Raw genomic sequence first — 15,602 nt, forward strand, 5'->3', positions numbered from 1 at the left:
ACTTCATTTAATGAAGGCAAAATTGATAATGACCTTAAATTCATTCCATATACTTCGTATGATATTTTTGCATCATCACCATTCACCACACATTAATACATAATAATCCATGAAAATGAATGCACTCAAGTGACCTTGACACAAGTGACCTGAAGGTGAAGGCATAGACTTGATGAGTCATTTGCAGTTTTATTAAGTCAAGCCAAGCGGGAACAGTTAATAGGATGTCTCTCTCAATCTTTATACGTAGTAGTAGGCTTCTCATCTATCAAATTTGCCAAAGTATTCAATACGAGTATTAGCTGAGATCAAAATTCCTAGTGTTTTCCATCTTCGTTCACTAAAAAAACAAATCATAAAATGGAAATTGACAAACTAAGCCTTGGACTCAAGGACACATATAAACTAATACTGGAATAGTGGTATAAAGTCGGGTAATAATGACTAAATGAAATACAATTGCAGAACAAAATAATGAACCATGAAATGTTCTGCAGATAATGACGACCTCAAAAGAATGGACAAACAAGAGAGGAATTATAGAATGTAGGATCCTACAATATTGTTTCGGGTATGAATTTCATGAAGTAGATACAACTTCTAGATACCAGAAGACATACCTGGTCACTTTGTTGAATGTTTAGCTCCCATATAAGTCTTCCATGCATGTTGATGCTATACTCCATCCTTAGACTCCTTACTGGAATGCATTTTAAACCAGGAGAACATCAGAATTATAGAAGCAGAAATATTCGTATGGAGTAAATTGAAAGGAGAAATCTGAATATAGGACCAAACATAAACAAGAGCAAAATTTTGTGTGATTTCCTGCATAAATTTTGCAATATATCCTTTTAAATAAATCTTCATCACAGAAGCTGTATGTGACTTACCCACCTGGGAGCTTTGCGTCTGCCGTCCGGCCTTCCCTGTTGAGCTGTTACCCGTACTGGTATCTGCTTTATCTGCTATACATGAGTATATCTGTCAGCACATATTCTGAGAGTATTGATCAATCATCACAAGAGCTCAATCTACTAAAGTAATTTTATTAACATAATATCATACGAAGTATATTTTAACCTTTTGGTGAAAGTGAAACTTCAACTGGCAAAGATCTTAATCTGTGTGCTACCTCCACTTAGTTTTTGGTGTTACCATAGGTAAACAATACTGTCATATGAAGCATATGACAAATAGGTCATATTTCGGTATTCTTAAGCTGTGAAAGGGATGTACTGACAGGTAAACTGTGAATATACACGAGATCAATAACATGACAGACCCGGTTACTAACAAAGCCCAGATAAGTCAAAAAGTTTATGCTTTAATGTAAATTAAACTTTGATAAGATTTCAATGAGTTGACAACAAATTAAAGGCTGGCACCTCAGGGATCAGTCATCAGATCAGTAGGGAATAAAAATTATACATGAAATCTGCAGCAGATGAAACAGGGCATAACTAAAAAAATAAAAAAAAAGCTTTGTAAAGTTCACCCTTCAAGTCACATCTAATACTACTCGAGCATGGCCCTCTGATATTCGGAAATGTTCACTTAACCCGACATGTGCCAGCAGCAGCCATACATGAGTGAGAAGCTCCCCTCCTTGAGCCAGCTCTTGAGCATGGTGATCTGACCTACATTGGCTTGCAGCATACACTAGCATCTCCACCCATACGCCAACAATAATCTTCCATTTCCAATCTCTGTTTTGTAAATATTTTGCGAGGCGACAAGCATCAAACAAGACTGACTTGCTTCTATCACCTTTGATATCACCTGGCAATATGTTAGTTTTTATAGTGAGCAACCTTTGTCTGGCTGTTTTAGCATCCTTCACAGATCTTTCCTGAATAAAATCCTTTGCCTCTGCACAAGTATCCTGAAACCTGATTTTCCCTATTCCATTCGGCAACATGAATGGCCTTTTTACTAGTAGGTACAACATATAATTTGACAGCAGCTTGCTCACTTGACATTCAACATAGCAAGCTGATTCAGGTCCCGAGTCTTCATCTGTGTGATAGCATAAATCAGAAGCAATATGCCAAAGAAGGATGCTTTGATCAAATTCTTTCTCAATGCTCCAGTTGAGATCTTGTGATTGGTATCTATCCAGAACCCATGAACCTCGCGAAGTGCAAAATGCCCTATCTTCCTTCAAATCTGATGTATGCTCAAGAAGCTGCTTGAAAATATATTTTTTCAGCATGTCCGGAACTCTTTCTGTTAGCTCTGTTTTGGTCTTCATTTGGAGTTTGCGATAGAAATAACAGGGAAGCAGTATGCATGATTTAGTCAGAGCCGCTTCAAAGCATGAATTTATCAGATTGTACTGCATCATGTGATTAGACCACTTACTGTCGCTACTGAAAATTTTAAGGCATGAGATGGCCTTATAGATTTGCTTGACTGGCATCTTCTCATGATGGTCCAGCCATATCAGGGCCCAATCTGAGCAAAGCCAAACAACCATGCCAAAAATCTCAAGGGAAACAGCTCCAACCAACAAAGTGTAAGTTATAATCACATCAACTTCAGAATACTTGTGCTTTTGTGAGAAGTAGTAGGCTGCCAATGTGACAAAAGTCGAAGATACAGTGATAAGCCGTAATATGCGACCCCATCTGGTGTAGTGTATGGCAGCCTTTGTGTAAAAAGAATCAAAGACAAGAGCAAGCTCAATTTCAACAACATTAAACGCCTCTTTCCATTCACTGTGTAGGAAAAAAGATTTGCTCATCTCAAGCTCTTGAAAGCCAAGGATAAGGTCTGCAAAGAGGCATTTATATATCTGGAAGTATTCATAAGCTCTTTTGGGAATAGATGCAGCTTCAATATGGCAATCTTTTGAATTGTCTGTTACTAAGCTACGAACAACCACCTTGGGATCCTTCATTTTCGTCCATTGAATGTTATATCCTTCAGCTTCTCTCAAAACATATTCTTCCATAAATTTAGCATAGTTGGGGCCTGGATCAGGGCTAGGAAGAAGCGAGTCCCTGAATTGGTCACTGCTTGCAGACCTTAAAGCCCAGGTCCTCTCTCCGTACTTAATGATTCCAGAGACAAACATTGGGATAGCGACATAGTTGAGCTGGGTGAGTCTCAAAGACTTGACAAAGATGTAAAATGCAACCAATACCTGTACTAAAAGCCCCAGTAAGTGCCGCAACCACAATGCATTGTCTTCCATGGAGTAAGCAGTTATAGTATCTGGGCCACCAAGGTGCAAGAGAAGAATTGGCGCCCACAATGCTTTTAGTACGTTGCTGGAATCGACTGTGTCATCACCTTGTTGATTAGACAAACTGCCAAGAGCAACGGTAGCAACCCAGTCAGCAGATAAGTAGGCAAGCCAAAGTGTATACCTTATCCGCTTTCGTCTGTCACGCTTCCTCTGCTTGCCTAAAACAATAAGCATTACCTGCAACAAAAGGCTTATAAGAACCAACGCCCGAATCTCCCATTCATTCCATAACTTCATCACATGGAACTCCCATTGGTTCCAGAGCTTGAGCCAAACTTTAGGGATTATCTGTACCATCGTTCACCCCTTCCTCGCACAATAAAAACACCAATACCTGTTAATTAAGTGTTAAATTTACTAAAATGCTGTTGGTTTGGCAGAAGTTGTGTTTAATGTCATTAAAGAGGTTTTGTGCTGGTTTGCACAAGATGGACATGAGCTCTGGTTAATCACTGAATCTATATAGTGAACAGCACATATATTCACCTAAATTTTGAAAATTCAAATGTATAAAACTCACACCAGATGAAAATTGGGTTTTTTTCTTTTTTTTATTTTTTATATGACAGACAGAAACCTCATTAGTCTCTTTACTCCTCACCTACCCCATCAATTGAACAAGTAGCAACATTTTAACAACATAAAAAAAATAATAAAAAAAATACCACGACTAAGTTGTCTGGAAAGTTTGTAGAAGAAAAATAGCCAAACCCCACAATAGAGAGCCCCATACGCCCACACACCAATAAGAATAAATTTAAAAGGTATGAAAAGAAAAGAAAAGAAAAGAAGAGAAAGTTGATATAAAGTAGCACAAAGAAGCTTACTGAAAACCGTTATCTTAAGTGAAGCTTACTGCAAATTGTCTTTTTTTCTTGCACTCAAATTTATCCACTGTTTGCACTTCTGCTGAAAGCAGTATGGCAACTAGATCCGGAGATGAGATTGATCTTACTGAAATAATCTCAAAAGTTGCAGAGCTTATCTCTGAGGAATCCCCAATAATACAGGGATTTGAAGATCAATTTGAATCACTCGAGCCGGGTTTAAGAGCTTTACAGGTTATACTAAAAGGATCAGAAGCACAAAGAAGCTCAAACGACAGGGAGGTAAACTTATTGATGGGAAAGTTGAAAGATGTTGCTTTTTCTGCAAAAACCCACATTGATAATTTTATCAAAAAACGAGAGGGCCAAATAGAAAGAGTTAAGTTCAAGAGGTATGTGTCATTGTTGAGCAATGCCAGGACTCAAAAGGAACTAATTAAACTTTTAAAGCAAGTAGCAGTCCAGATTTCTGAACTCATTACACGAGCTAGAGAATTAAACTTTACCGCAGTTGCAGACTCGTCCTTTGGGCTTGAGACATGGAATGGGAGCAGTGTAGTTGGCCGTGATGAAAGTGCGCAAATTTTGGAAGGTTATCTTCTTTCTAAACAACGTAATCGTGCTTCTACAATTACAATATTGGGAGTGAAGGGCGTTGGCAAGACAACGCTTGCATCCATGGTCTATAATAATGCCATGATAGCTAGTCATTTTACTTGTCGTGCTTGGGTAACTGTACAACAGGATTCAGATCCTCGGGACATTTTGCACAGCATAGCCAAGCAAGTTATACAGGGATATAACAATGGAGATCTGGTACAGAGTATACTATTGGCTTTGAGTAGCAGAGAGCGTTACCTAATAGTGCTAGATGATGTCTCGAAACCTGAAGTCTGGAGACAGCTGCAAGAAGTGTTGCCAATCACATGTGCTGGTGCAGTTATCATTGTCACCCAAGATAGAGAGACTGCCTTGGAGGCCAGCTCAAGAGGGCTAATTCATCAAGTGCAGTTGCTAACTCCAGAGGAAAGTTGGGAGCTATTTTGTGCTAAACTTGGAGATGTGCCTCAGGAGTTGATGCATCTGGGAAAGGCCATAGTAGAAAGCTGCAAGGGCTTGCCACTGACAATATCAGAGACTGTGGGTATTCTCTCTAGGGAAGCAAGAACTGTGGATCGCTGGAATTGGCTACTGCAAGAGCTCCAACAAAAAGGTTCTATCAAACATATAGCTGCTGATGCATTACCACCTAATCTTAAAAAATGCCTGTATTATTTTCTGCTTTTTGATGAGAATTATGAAATTCCTGTTAGACGGCTGATTGCACTTTGGCTTGCTGAGGGACTAGTGCATCCCGAAGGGTTCAATGATGAGATACCTCTGGAGGCTACAGCAAATAAGTACCTAATTGATTTGGAAAATCGAACAGTCATACAGGTTCTAAGAAAGAAGACTAATGGTGATATCAAGGCATGTCGGCTGCATCATATTATCAGAGATATACTGCTACCAAAAGCCCAGGAATCTCATTTTTTTAATGGTAGCAGCAGCAATGTGATCCACGTCTATAGGCTCGCTCATCTTCCAGAAGTAGAGGGTGCTACCTCTTCTGAGAGAGCAGCTGAACGGAATCAACAAAGGGGTAATTTACCAACTAGCTTTAAGCATATGCGTTCGTTCCTATCCTTTGATCCGAGAGAAGGGCGAGAGCCAGGAGAGCACATCAGAGACTTTCTAATAAAAGGCATCAAGATGGGAGGCTTTAAACGATTGAGAGTAATGGATCTTGAAGGTGTTTTCCGTCCCATTTTACCTGACTTTGTGCTTAAGGAACTTAGCCACCTTAGATATTTGGGGCTAAGGAGGACTTATTCAGATATACTCCCGGCATCAGTTGGCTGCTTGCAGAAGCTTCAGACACTGGACTTGAAACACACTAGCATAAGCACAGTTCCACATTCCATCTGGAAGCTGAAAGAATTGAGACACTTGTACCTCAGTCAGGACTACCGTACTAGGTTACCATGTCCCTCTAGTGTGACGCCAATCTCTTTAACTGATCTACAAACATTGTGGGGTGGGTACATAGATGATCAGAGCCTAATTAAAGATGGCTTAGATAGGCTAAAGAGTCTCAAAAAACTGTCATTGACATGTCAAATGGAAGCTTCAAAACAGAAGGCCCTAGAAGAGTGGATTGTTAACGTGCCTTGCCTTGAATCCTTAAAATTGAGGTCAATTAATCAAGTGGTCCAACCATCTAGCCTCTATTTTGAGCATCTTTCAGGCCTTGCTAATCTCAAAAGTCTTTACTTGTTTGGAAAGATAGAGTCTACACACGTTAGTGTACTCTCCACACTTCCAAAAAGACTTTCACAGATTACTCTGTCTCTGTCCAAGTTAGAACAAGACCCAATGCCCATATTGGGGAAGCTTCAAGAGTTGAGAATCCTTGATTTGCTCTCTGAATCTTATACTGGAAAGACTATGATGTGCCCCGCTTCAAGCTTTCAACAACTTCGTTTCTTAAAGCTCTGGAAATTGAAAGAACTGGAGGACTGGACTGTGGATAAAGAGGCTATGCCAGTAATTGGAGCAATTGAGATCCGATCTTGTCTGAAATTGAAGACATACCCTGTCAAAATGAAGCATCTAATTTATTTCCAGTGAACATGATAACTACTGTCAAGAAATAACACTAAGGCTGGAATTATTGTCTACAGTACACTATGGTACAGAAGTTCCTTGAGATAAGGTACTGAATACTGATTGTTACTGACAGACTCAGAGATGTCATAATTACACTACTGCTCTTTTATTTAGCATAATGCTGTTTAGTTTCCTTTTTTTACATTCATTTTGTTGAGGCCTTAAGGCCTTGGATCTTAAGGGATGGAGGAGGAGGATCTTTGTTGATGATTACACGGAATAATCAAATTTGGTTCATGTAGCCGACCCACTTATGGGGATTAAGGCTTAGATTGATTGATTGATTGATTTTGTTGAGGCCTTAAATTGTAGGGAGCTGATACACATAGACAAAGTCTATGTGTAGCCCCACATAGACAACTAATAATATTGCGACACATCAGCATTGTAAAAAATGGAAAGAAAGAGACTTGAGCGTGAGAATAAGCGGTAAAAAGCGTGTAAGAGTCCCGCCTAAGGAGAGAGGAGCGGTAAATGCGTTATTGAAATTATCGCGCCATATTCATAAAAAAAAATACTTCTCCAAACTAGGTAATTAAGTAGTTTTAGAAACCACTTGTATAGCAATGGCAAACGACAGTGAAGAAATTCATTGATTTGAAGCTAAAGATTTTAATTTGATAGCTGACATTGTTGTTTAAAACCTTTTTTTGGCGACATCAAAAGTAAGTTTTAAAAGTAATTGGTCAAATTGAAATTTTATAAACGAACTAAATTTTTTTTCTTTTTTTACATAGCTTACTGAGTAAATTAGGGAATATGTTGTATAACTTGTATTTGATGAATTAGGTATTTATAAAGAAATATGACTGGTTTGAAGTTACTCATTCTATCCCTATTTTTTTGCCCCATTTGACTTTACACAGTCTCCAAAACTCGTCTTAATACAAATAATACTAAAACATCTATTTTTTTTATTTCGCCAACCATCGTTTCATACTCTAAACCACATCACTCTCTAATTACGCCGACCATCGGCCCTTCCTTTCCTCTCAACCACCTTACTCACCTTAAAGCCACCGTCGTCGCCCCTCCATGGTGTCTTCTCGCCATAAAAAAAAAATTTGAGGATGCGGTCGCGATTGCGGTAATGGTCACGTTGTCGCGGGAACGGCTTATAACGGACGAATATAACGGATCGCGGCAAGCGCGGTGTGAATTTTTCAAATAAATTCACATTAATGGATTAAGTGGTGTTTATAGCTTTTAAGTTAAAAATGTATTCTTTGAACATAAAATAACCATATATATCAAAATAAAAGCAGGTAATATATATGGTAAATAAAAACTACTAAATATCATGTTTTATAGACTATATAATCAATTTCTAATATATTAAATGGATGTAACGCGTTAAAAAATGTTCTACCGCGGCGAGTCACCGTTACATAACGGATAACGCGGGGTGAAAGATGTGATTTTTGTCGCGGCGTTATATAACGGGGTTTTGCGGAACGGCAAATCCAAAATTCGTTACATAACGGCCGCTATATAACAGAACGGCCGAGTTTTAATTCCATGCTTCTCGCAAATCCTCCAACATCATTCACCGCCATAAATACAATTAAATTCAAAATTCAAATTTTTTCGTTTGCAAAATTTTCGAATAGAAATTTCTAAACTATTCATGTGGGATCAAGTGGGCCAACTTTTCCTAGCCAATATAAGCCTTGTCTATGTGGGGTACACATAGACAATAGTCTATGTGTACCCTTTTTGTAATTTGTAGCTTCATTGGGGTTGGGTGGTTTACACTTTCATACCTCTTGCTTTAAGTTGCTGCTTTTGGACTTTTGGAAAAGATTTGACAATATAACGACAAATCAAACACTACACATTGGCTTTTCAAATAACTGAACCAATAATTCCAGACCTGTGAAGGATCAACATTTCCTAAAGGTGACCAAAAACGAAACTTCAAATTATGCACTCTTGTTAAAATACACTCCACATTTACTACTGCATATGACATGGTGGAGAGGAATTTGGAGGTCCCAAATGAAGGGGATATGGCAAGAAGCAAGAACCAACCAACCTAAAAGGTGCTGAACCTTCCTTCTGATAATATTTTTTACTAATCATTTTTCGCCTGCTACAATTACAAGCCTACAACAAATTAATCTAAAAATAAGATTATCATCTCAATACTTAAGTAATAAGCTACAATATCTGATTTCATGCCTTATTCTAAGCAAAATATAGGTATTAAATGAGAAATACTTGACAATGGTCAATTTTAATACCTCCACTACCAACATCATGCCCCACTGGGCCACCGGGTACTTTTATTTATATTTATTTTTGATGGCCTAGGCACCACCACATTATAAATTAGAGCATCCCCAATAATCCAGACAAAATAAGCCATTAGTGGATTATAAGAAAGCAACTAAGTTTTTTATTACTTCCAATAAAGTGACCGTTGTAAATTGAATTTTTCTTTCACTTTAGTAATTCTTGGTAAGAATAGGTATTGATACCTCTAGATCTGCAAATTTACTCTTCCCCATGTCAATAGATAAATAAATAAAATAAATAATTTATAACTAAATAAATAAATCATAAAAATCAAACCACTTAAAACAATGAGTTTATTGTAGCTTTTTGAATTGTGATTGCTTGTTAGGTGAAATCCTGGTCCACAAGCACATTAAGGAAGAATTGGCACGAGTTAAAAGGTCCAATATTAGTCTACACTTGCAAAAGCAGGAAACTTCTAGGGAGATGACTTCCACTAATGGTTCATCTATGGCCAGAAAGATTATCTGAGCTTGCTCAGTAATCCAACTAAACTTCTATGCAGTCTTCACTCCCCAACTAATTTGATCAATGGAGTCAGCCACCAAAACACCGCAAGAAGCGTTTCTCCTTAAGGAAACCAGACCTCCAATAGGTGCCACTATGAAGTTGCCAGGATATGAAGGCATATGCTCTTACGACCTTGTTGAACAAATGGAGTACATATTTGTTCATGTTGTCAAGGCCGTCGATTTGCCCACCAAAGATGCAAGCAATGGAAATTCCAACCTTTATGCGGAAGTGAAACTAGGAGACTATAAAGCAACCACTAGACATGTCAAGGATGTCAATCCCCAATGGGACCAGGTTTTTGCTTTCTCAAAGGATCAAGTTCGAGCCTCAATTGCAGAAGTTGTGATTAAGGATAAGACTGCATTGGGAGATGAGTTCATTGGAAAGTTACCTGCCTTTGACCTAAACCAAACTCCAAAATGTAATCGACAGATTCACTTGGCCCCACAGTGGTATAAGCTGGTTGGTATAGATGAGGATGCTGCAAGAGGAGAACTGTTGTTGGGTATTTGGATGGGCACTCAAGCTGATAAGATTTTCCCCCAGGCTTGTCATTCTGATGCGGCGTCGATTGCTGGTGAGTATCTTCTTCCAAAGCTTTGGTATGTTAGGGTTAATGTCATTGAAGCTCAAGATCTGGTACTTAGTGATAGCCACAGATTACCAAAGTTGCAAGTGTTGGCAGTAATAGGGAATCAAACTTTTAGAACTACGACCAGCGCCTTTAAGGGCACAAACCCAATGTGGAATGAGGATTTGCTATTCATAGCTGCTGAACCTTTTGAGGAACATTTGGTTTTGACAGTAGAGGACATAGGGGGATTGGGTAGACATGAAATCCTTGGAAGGTGTATGATTCCATTACAACAACAAGAGCGTAGGTTGGACCAAAGGCCAGTGGTGAGTAGGTGGTTTTCTCTTTCAAGGGCTGGCATTGTTGACGAGTCTAGAAGACAGGGAAGATTTAGTAGCAGAATCCACTTAAGAATTTGTTTGGAGGGTGGATACCACGTCTTAAGTGAGGCAACAAATTATTGCTCTGATCTTAAACCAACAGGAAAGCAGCTGTGGAGGGCACCAATTGGAATCTTGGAAGTGGGAGTTATAAGTGCTCATGGATTAATGCCAATGAGAAAAAAGAATAATGGAGGAAGAACTGACGCTTATTGCGTTGCTAAATATGGAACGAAATGGGTTCGAACACGGACAATTACAGACAGCTCTAATCCAAAGTGGAATGAACAGCATCGTTGGGAGGTTTTTGATCCATTTACAGTCATCACCATTGCTGTGTTTGATGATTATCACTTTCATGATTATGGTGGGGAAAATGACTCTGGCATGGGCAAGGTCAGAATTCGTGTTTCTACCCTTGAATCTGGACAGATTAACAGGCATAGGTACCCACTACTAGTCCTGCATTCCTCAGGGGTGGAGATGAAAGGGGAAATTGAACTGGTGGTAAGGTTCACTTGTACATCATGGATTAACATGTTGCAACTTTATTCAAGACCTCTGCTCCCTAAAATGCACTACATTTACCCGTTGAGTGTACGGCAGCTTGACACCTTGAGAGACATAGCCACTCAGATAATCTCAAACCGGCTTGGTAAGGCGGAACCGCCGTTAAGAAAAGAGATTGTTGACTACATGCTAGATGTAGACTTGAATATTTGGAGTTTAAGAAAGAGCATGGCAAATTTCCTCAGATTCATGAATTTTCTGAGATGGTTTGATCAGATATATAAGTGGGAGAGGCCTTTTCTGACTATTTTCTTCCACATTCTTCTCACAACTCTTTTGCTCTACCCTAAGGCATTGCCATCCATTATCTTTTTCTCACTCTTCTTGATTAGCATCTGGAACTACAGATGGCGGCGTGCTTGGCACCCACCTCATATGGACTCTCACTTGTCTCTTGGTGATATTGATGACCCTGATGATCTTGATGAGGAGTTTGATACATTCCCAACCTCCCAACCATCTTATATTGTCAAAATGAGATATGATCGTCTCAGAAGTAAAGGGAGTAGGATACAAGCTGAATTAGAGGAGTGGGCTACTATAGGTGAAAGGTTTCAGTCCCTAATTACCTGGGCAGATCCTAGAGCAACTCCAGTGTTTTTGCTTTTCTGTATTTGTACCTCTGTACTATTATATTTCATAGAATTCAGGATAATTGCAGCTATACTCGGCTTTTACCTACTGAGACACCCATGGCTCCGCATCATCAAGTTTCCTAAATCACTAGTCAACTTCTTCACAAGGTTGCCTTCTAAGGACGACTTCATGTATTTGTAAACACTAACACAACTTTTTGCTTTGATGATAAAAAAGCAGTGAATTCCAGTGAGATGTAAAAGGTGCACTCGTCTGATCTTTTGTTTAAAACATACAACTGTAACCTCATTTATTCAAGATTTCAATGAATTGTTATACAACTTAGAACTTCTTGTTTATTCAATAAATCTTACTCTCTCCATCCCATGATTTAGAGTCCTATAAAAGCCCTCATTTCTAAGAATTCTAACACACTTCTCCTAGTGTCTATCCTAATAATATTACTCCTAAACATGTGCCGCCACATAATTAGGACTCTTCCCAATTCATATGGAACGAAGAGAGTATCACCGTCAAATACCCTATTTACAAGAGGTACACCAATACACAACAAAAAATCACCTAAGGTTTACCATAACCCGCCTTCAATACGAGCTCAACCCCAATCCTTGTGGGCTGGTCTCAGGCTCAACTTAACTTAACCATAATACTACCTACAACTACTAAACAACACCATAGTTGGATTAACAGGCATTCAATGAACTGGGAAATTAACCATAATACTACCTACAACTACTAAACAACACCATAATTGGATTAACAGGCATTCAATGAACTGGGTAATTAATTTCTTTCAAAAAAAAAAAAAAAAAGAATAATTTACACTTTGCAATATCACAAAAAACAGAAAATCCCAATTCAATTCCAGAAAAAGAGGATCAATTCACAATTAAAACCCTGAACAATATACAAATTAGGTTCCGGTAATTTAAGTTCTGGGTATACTAAAGTAATTATACTATAAAATTATTAACATAGAATTAAGCAGCAAGCCAAAAATACAATTATACAGGAAAAGATATACAGTGAAAATTTAATCACAAAATTAAGAAAGAAAAAGGGAGAATTTAGCTACTTACCAGCCCATGAAAAGAAGGGTAAATATTGTTGGGATGTAATCAACGAATTGCTACTGTATTTTACTTGATCTTGTGGAATCATCGCGATTGATGATGTAAGTTGAAGTTTTCAGCAGATAATTCTTTCTCGATTTTTTTGAGGTTTTGGTTTTACAAAGTAAGGCCTTCACAATTCATCTTAATATTTTTGAATTGAAATTATATTTAATGCATGGTATATATTTAGCAATGTAGCATGTATATTTAGAATAGAAAAACAATAAGAGATTTGGAAGTTATTTTATTTTTATTTTTTTTGAAACAAACGGAGCGGAAATTATTATTGCAAATCAAACTCCGCCAAAGTAATTATACTTTGGGGAACGAGTCCAAACAAACTAGTTCATCATTACCCGTCGTGTTCCACCGAGCGACTAAGTGAGCCACTATATTCCCGCCCCTTTTAACATTCCCGCCCCTTTTAACATGAGATCCCATAAAAGAATCTAATAAGCAAGATAAATTACAAATATCATCATAAAGCAAATAAATAGGAGCACGCCCTCTGTCAAAGAGCTATCAAGAGCCTTGATCACATTAATAGCATCTCCTTCCAGCCACACTCTGCGATACCCAAGCCTAAGCGGCACCTGAAGCCCAAATTTCGCAGCTGCAGGTTCAGCAACATCAGCCAGCCAGAGCACCTTCGGTCTTCTAACAGCAACAGCATCAATTTTACCATACTCATCACGGATCACCATACCCAAGCTTACATGAGAACCCTCCACAACATGAGCGTCCACATTAACCTTCACTGTGTTCGCAGGGGGAAGAATCCACCAAGCAGCAGATAAAGTGGACCTCTGAATAATAGGAGCCCCAAACACTCTTCTCAAGTACGTGCAGTAGTCACTCAACATGTTAAGGAACCCTGCAGCTACAACCATTATATCTAAAGTTTCATGCTCGTAAACATATTTATTGCGACAGAATTAGATAGCCCATGATATAGTCCATATCTTGCATACTTCCTTTGCTTCAAGCTTATTTGCAACCAGATAAATTTCGAGAGAAAAGTACCAGAAGGCATAGCCTCAATAAGATCAGTCATTTCATAATTACCCCACACCAGCTTTGCATTCTCACACTCAAACAGAACATGGGAGATGGATTCAACCTCAATACCACAACAAACACATAATTTGTCAAAAGCAATTTGATGACGGAAGAGTATCTCCTTCACGGCCATATTACCGGAACAAACTTGCCAAACAAAGTGAGCTAATTTAGGGGGGGCCTTTAGCTTCCAAATTAACCTCCATGCCTCAGAATTCTCAACATTTTCAACTCGTGCTCGTTCAAGTTTACCAAGCCAATAACCTGATTTAACATAATACATACCATCTTTTGACGGCCACCAAAAGAGAACATCCGTATGCATTGATGAGGACAAGGGAATCTGTAATATTTTTGCACACACATCAGCAGGAAATAAGTTATTCAAGACAGACATGTCCCATGTTCCTGCATTGTGATCTATGCATTGAGCAACAGTAAGCTCCGGATCACACACCACCCCAGCATTTGGCTGTGCAAATAAATCACCAGGGAGCCAATAGTCACTCCAAACCTTCACATTTGCCCCACTACCGATTCTCCACATGATCCCATCAAGTAATAGAGACTTAGATCCCCATATGCTTCTCCACGTGTGGCTCGGATTATACCATCTCCTAGCATCAAGAACATCATCATTTTTAAAATACTTGGCCTTTAGCACCGATTGAGTGAGCGATGAGGCCGTAGTGTGGAGTCGCCACAATTGCTTAGCAAGTAAGGCTTGGTTGAAGATTTTTAGATTCCGAAATCCCATCCCACCAAAAGCTTTGGGTCTACGTAAAGAATCCCACGCACTACTAGAAAACAGCCTATTTCCGACGGAAAAATTCCGTTGGAAACAACCTGAAATCCGTCGAAACTGGTTGTCGAAAGAGGTTTTGTAGGAAAAATGACCTTTTCCAACGAAAATTCCGTCGGAAACACTTTTCCGACAGAATTCTTTCGTCGAAAGAGGATTTTCGACACCGGAAAAATTTTCCGACGGACACAATTCCGTCAGAAATTTCCGACGTAAATTCCGTCGGAAAATGCTTCAATGAAATTATAAAAAAATACGCCGCACCACCACCGGCACGGCGTATCACCACCAACAACCCCTAACTAACCCTAACCCCAACATCAGACCACCACCGCCACGCACTACCCCCTACATCAGACCACCACTCCACCAGCCCCTAACTAACCCCAACCCTAAGCCCAGACCATCAGACCGCCACTCTCCCCACCCATAGCCACCACAAACCCAGCGCCACCCACTACTAAACCCTAAACCAGTCCCACCTAACCTAAACCCTGACCGAACCTTAACCAAACCTCACCAAACCCATACCCAGATCCACCCACCTAAAAACACCCAAACCCTGACCGAACCCTAACCAAACCCACCTCTCTCACCAAATTAACCCACCCCACCCTAACCCTTAGACCTGGCGGCCTGACCTAAACCCACCTAAGACCACCGCCACCCACAAACATAACCAAAAGACCACCGCCACCGACAAACCCTAAGCCTAGATCTACACCACAATTACCCGAACACAAACGAACAACCCACCACTACCTCAATTCAACCACACATCACCATAAAATTAAGAAAAAAAAATCTCAAAAACCAAAAATAAGTAAGAAAAAATGAACATACCTTGAATTTCACAACAAAACCCAGAAATTGCCTTGAATTTGGGTTTAAAAGGTTAAATTCGA

At 39.2% G+C, this 15,602-nt stretch overlaps 3 protein-coding genes across 7 annotated transcripts; 2 read left to right on the top strand and 1 right to left on the bottom strand.

Moving 5' to 3' along the window:
* Positions 1 to 1,307: 1,307 nt before the first annotated feature.
* LOC110715205 lies at positions 1,308 to 13,272 on the bottom strand. 5 transcript variants are annotated; one of them, XM_021893786.1, is made up of 2 exons: positions 12,801 to 13,272; positions 1,308 to 3,559 (listed from the first exon to the last, which is right to left on the bottom strand). In XM_021893786.1, exon 2 carries the CDS (start codon positions 3,548 to 3,550, stop codon positions 1,502 to 1,504), a length of 2,049 nt encoding a protein of 682 aa, XP_021749478.1. In that variant the 5' UTR covers positions 3,551 to 3,559; positions 12,801 to 13,272; the 3' UTR covers positions 1,308 to 1,501. The 5 variants fall into 5 exon arrangements, with proteins under 5 accessions (XP_021749478.1, XP_021749467.1, XP_021749473.1 ...); XM_021893775.1 differs by lacking the exon at positions 12,801 to 13,272 and adding an exon at positions 4,081 to 4,203 and having other exon boundaries at positions 1,308 to 3,587; XM_021893781.1 differs by lacking the exon at positions 12,801 to 13,272 and adding an exon at positions 4,081 to 4,168.
* Positions 4,159 to 8,043, top strand: LOC110715187 (probable disease resistance RPP8-like protein 2). Its single transcript, XM_021893761.1, has one exon. The coding sequence runs from the start codon at positions 4,174 to 4,176 to the stop codon at positions 6,748 to 6,750; it is 2,577 nt and encodes an 858-aa protein (XP_021749453.1). The 5' UTR covers positions 4,159 to 4,173; the 3' UTR covers positions 6,751 to 8,043.
* On the top strand, positions 8,145 to 12,048 carry LOC110715195 (FT-interacting protein 1-like). Its single transcript, XM_021893769.1, has one exon. The coding sequence runs from the start codon at positions 9,619 to 9,621 to the stop codon at positions 11,899 to 11,901; it is 2,283 nt and encodes a 760-aa protein (XP_021749461.1). The 5' UTR covers positions 8,145 to 9,618; the 3' UTR covers positions 11,902 to 12,048.
* Positions 13,273 to 15,602: the final 2,330 nt, after the last annotated feature.

Source organism: Chenopodium quinoa, unplaced genomic scaffold (genome assembly GCF_001683475.1).
Source record: "Chenopodium quinoa cultivar QQ74 unplaced genomic scaffold, ASM168347v1, whole genome shotgun sequence".
In the NCBI taxonomy this organism is placed as follows: domain Eukaryota; kingdom Viridiplantae; phylum Streptophyta; class Magnoliopsida; order Caryophyllales; family Amaranthaceae; genus Chenopodium; species Chenopodium quinoa.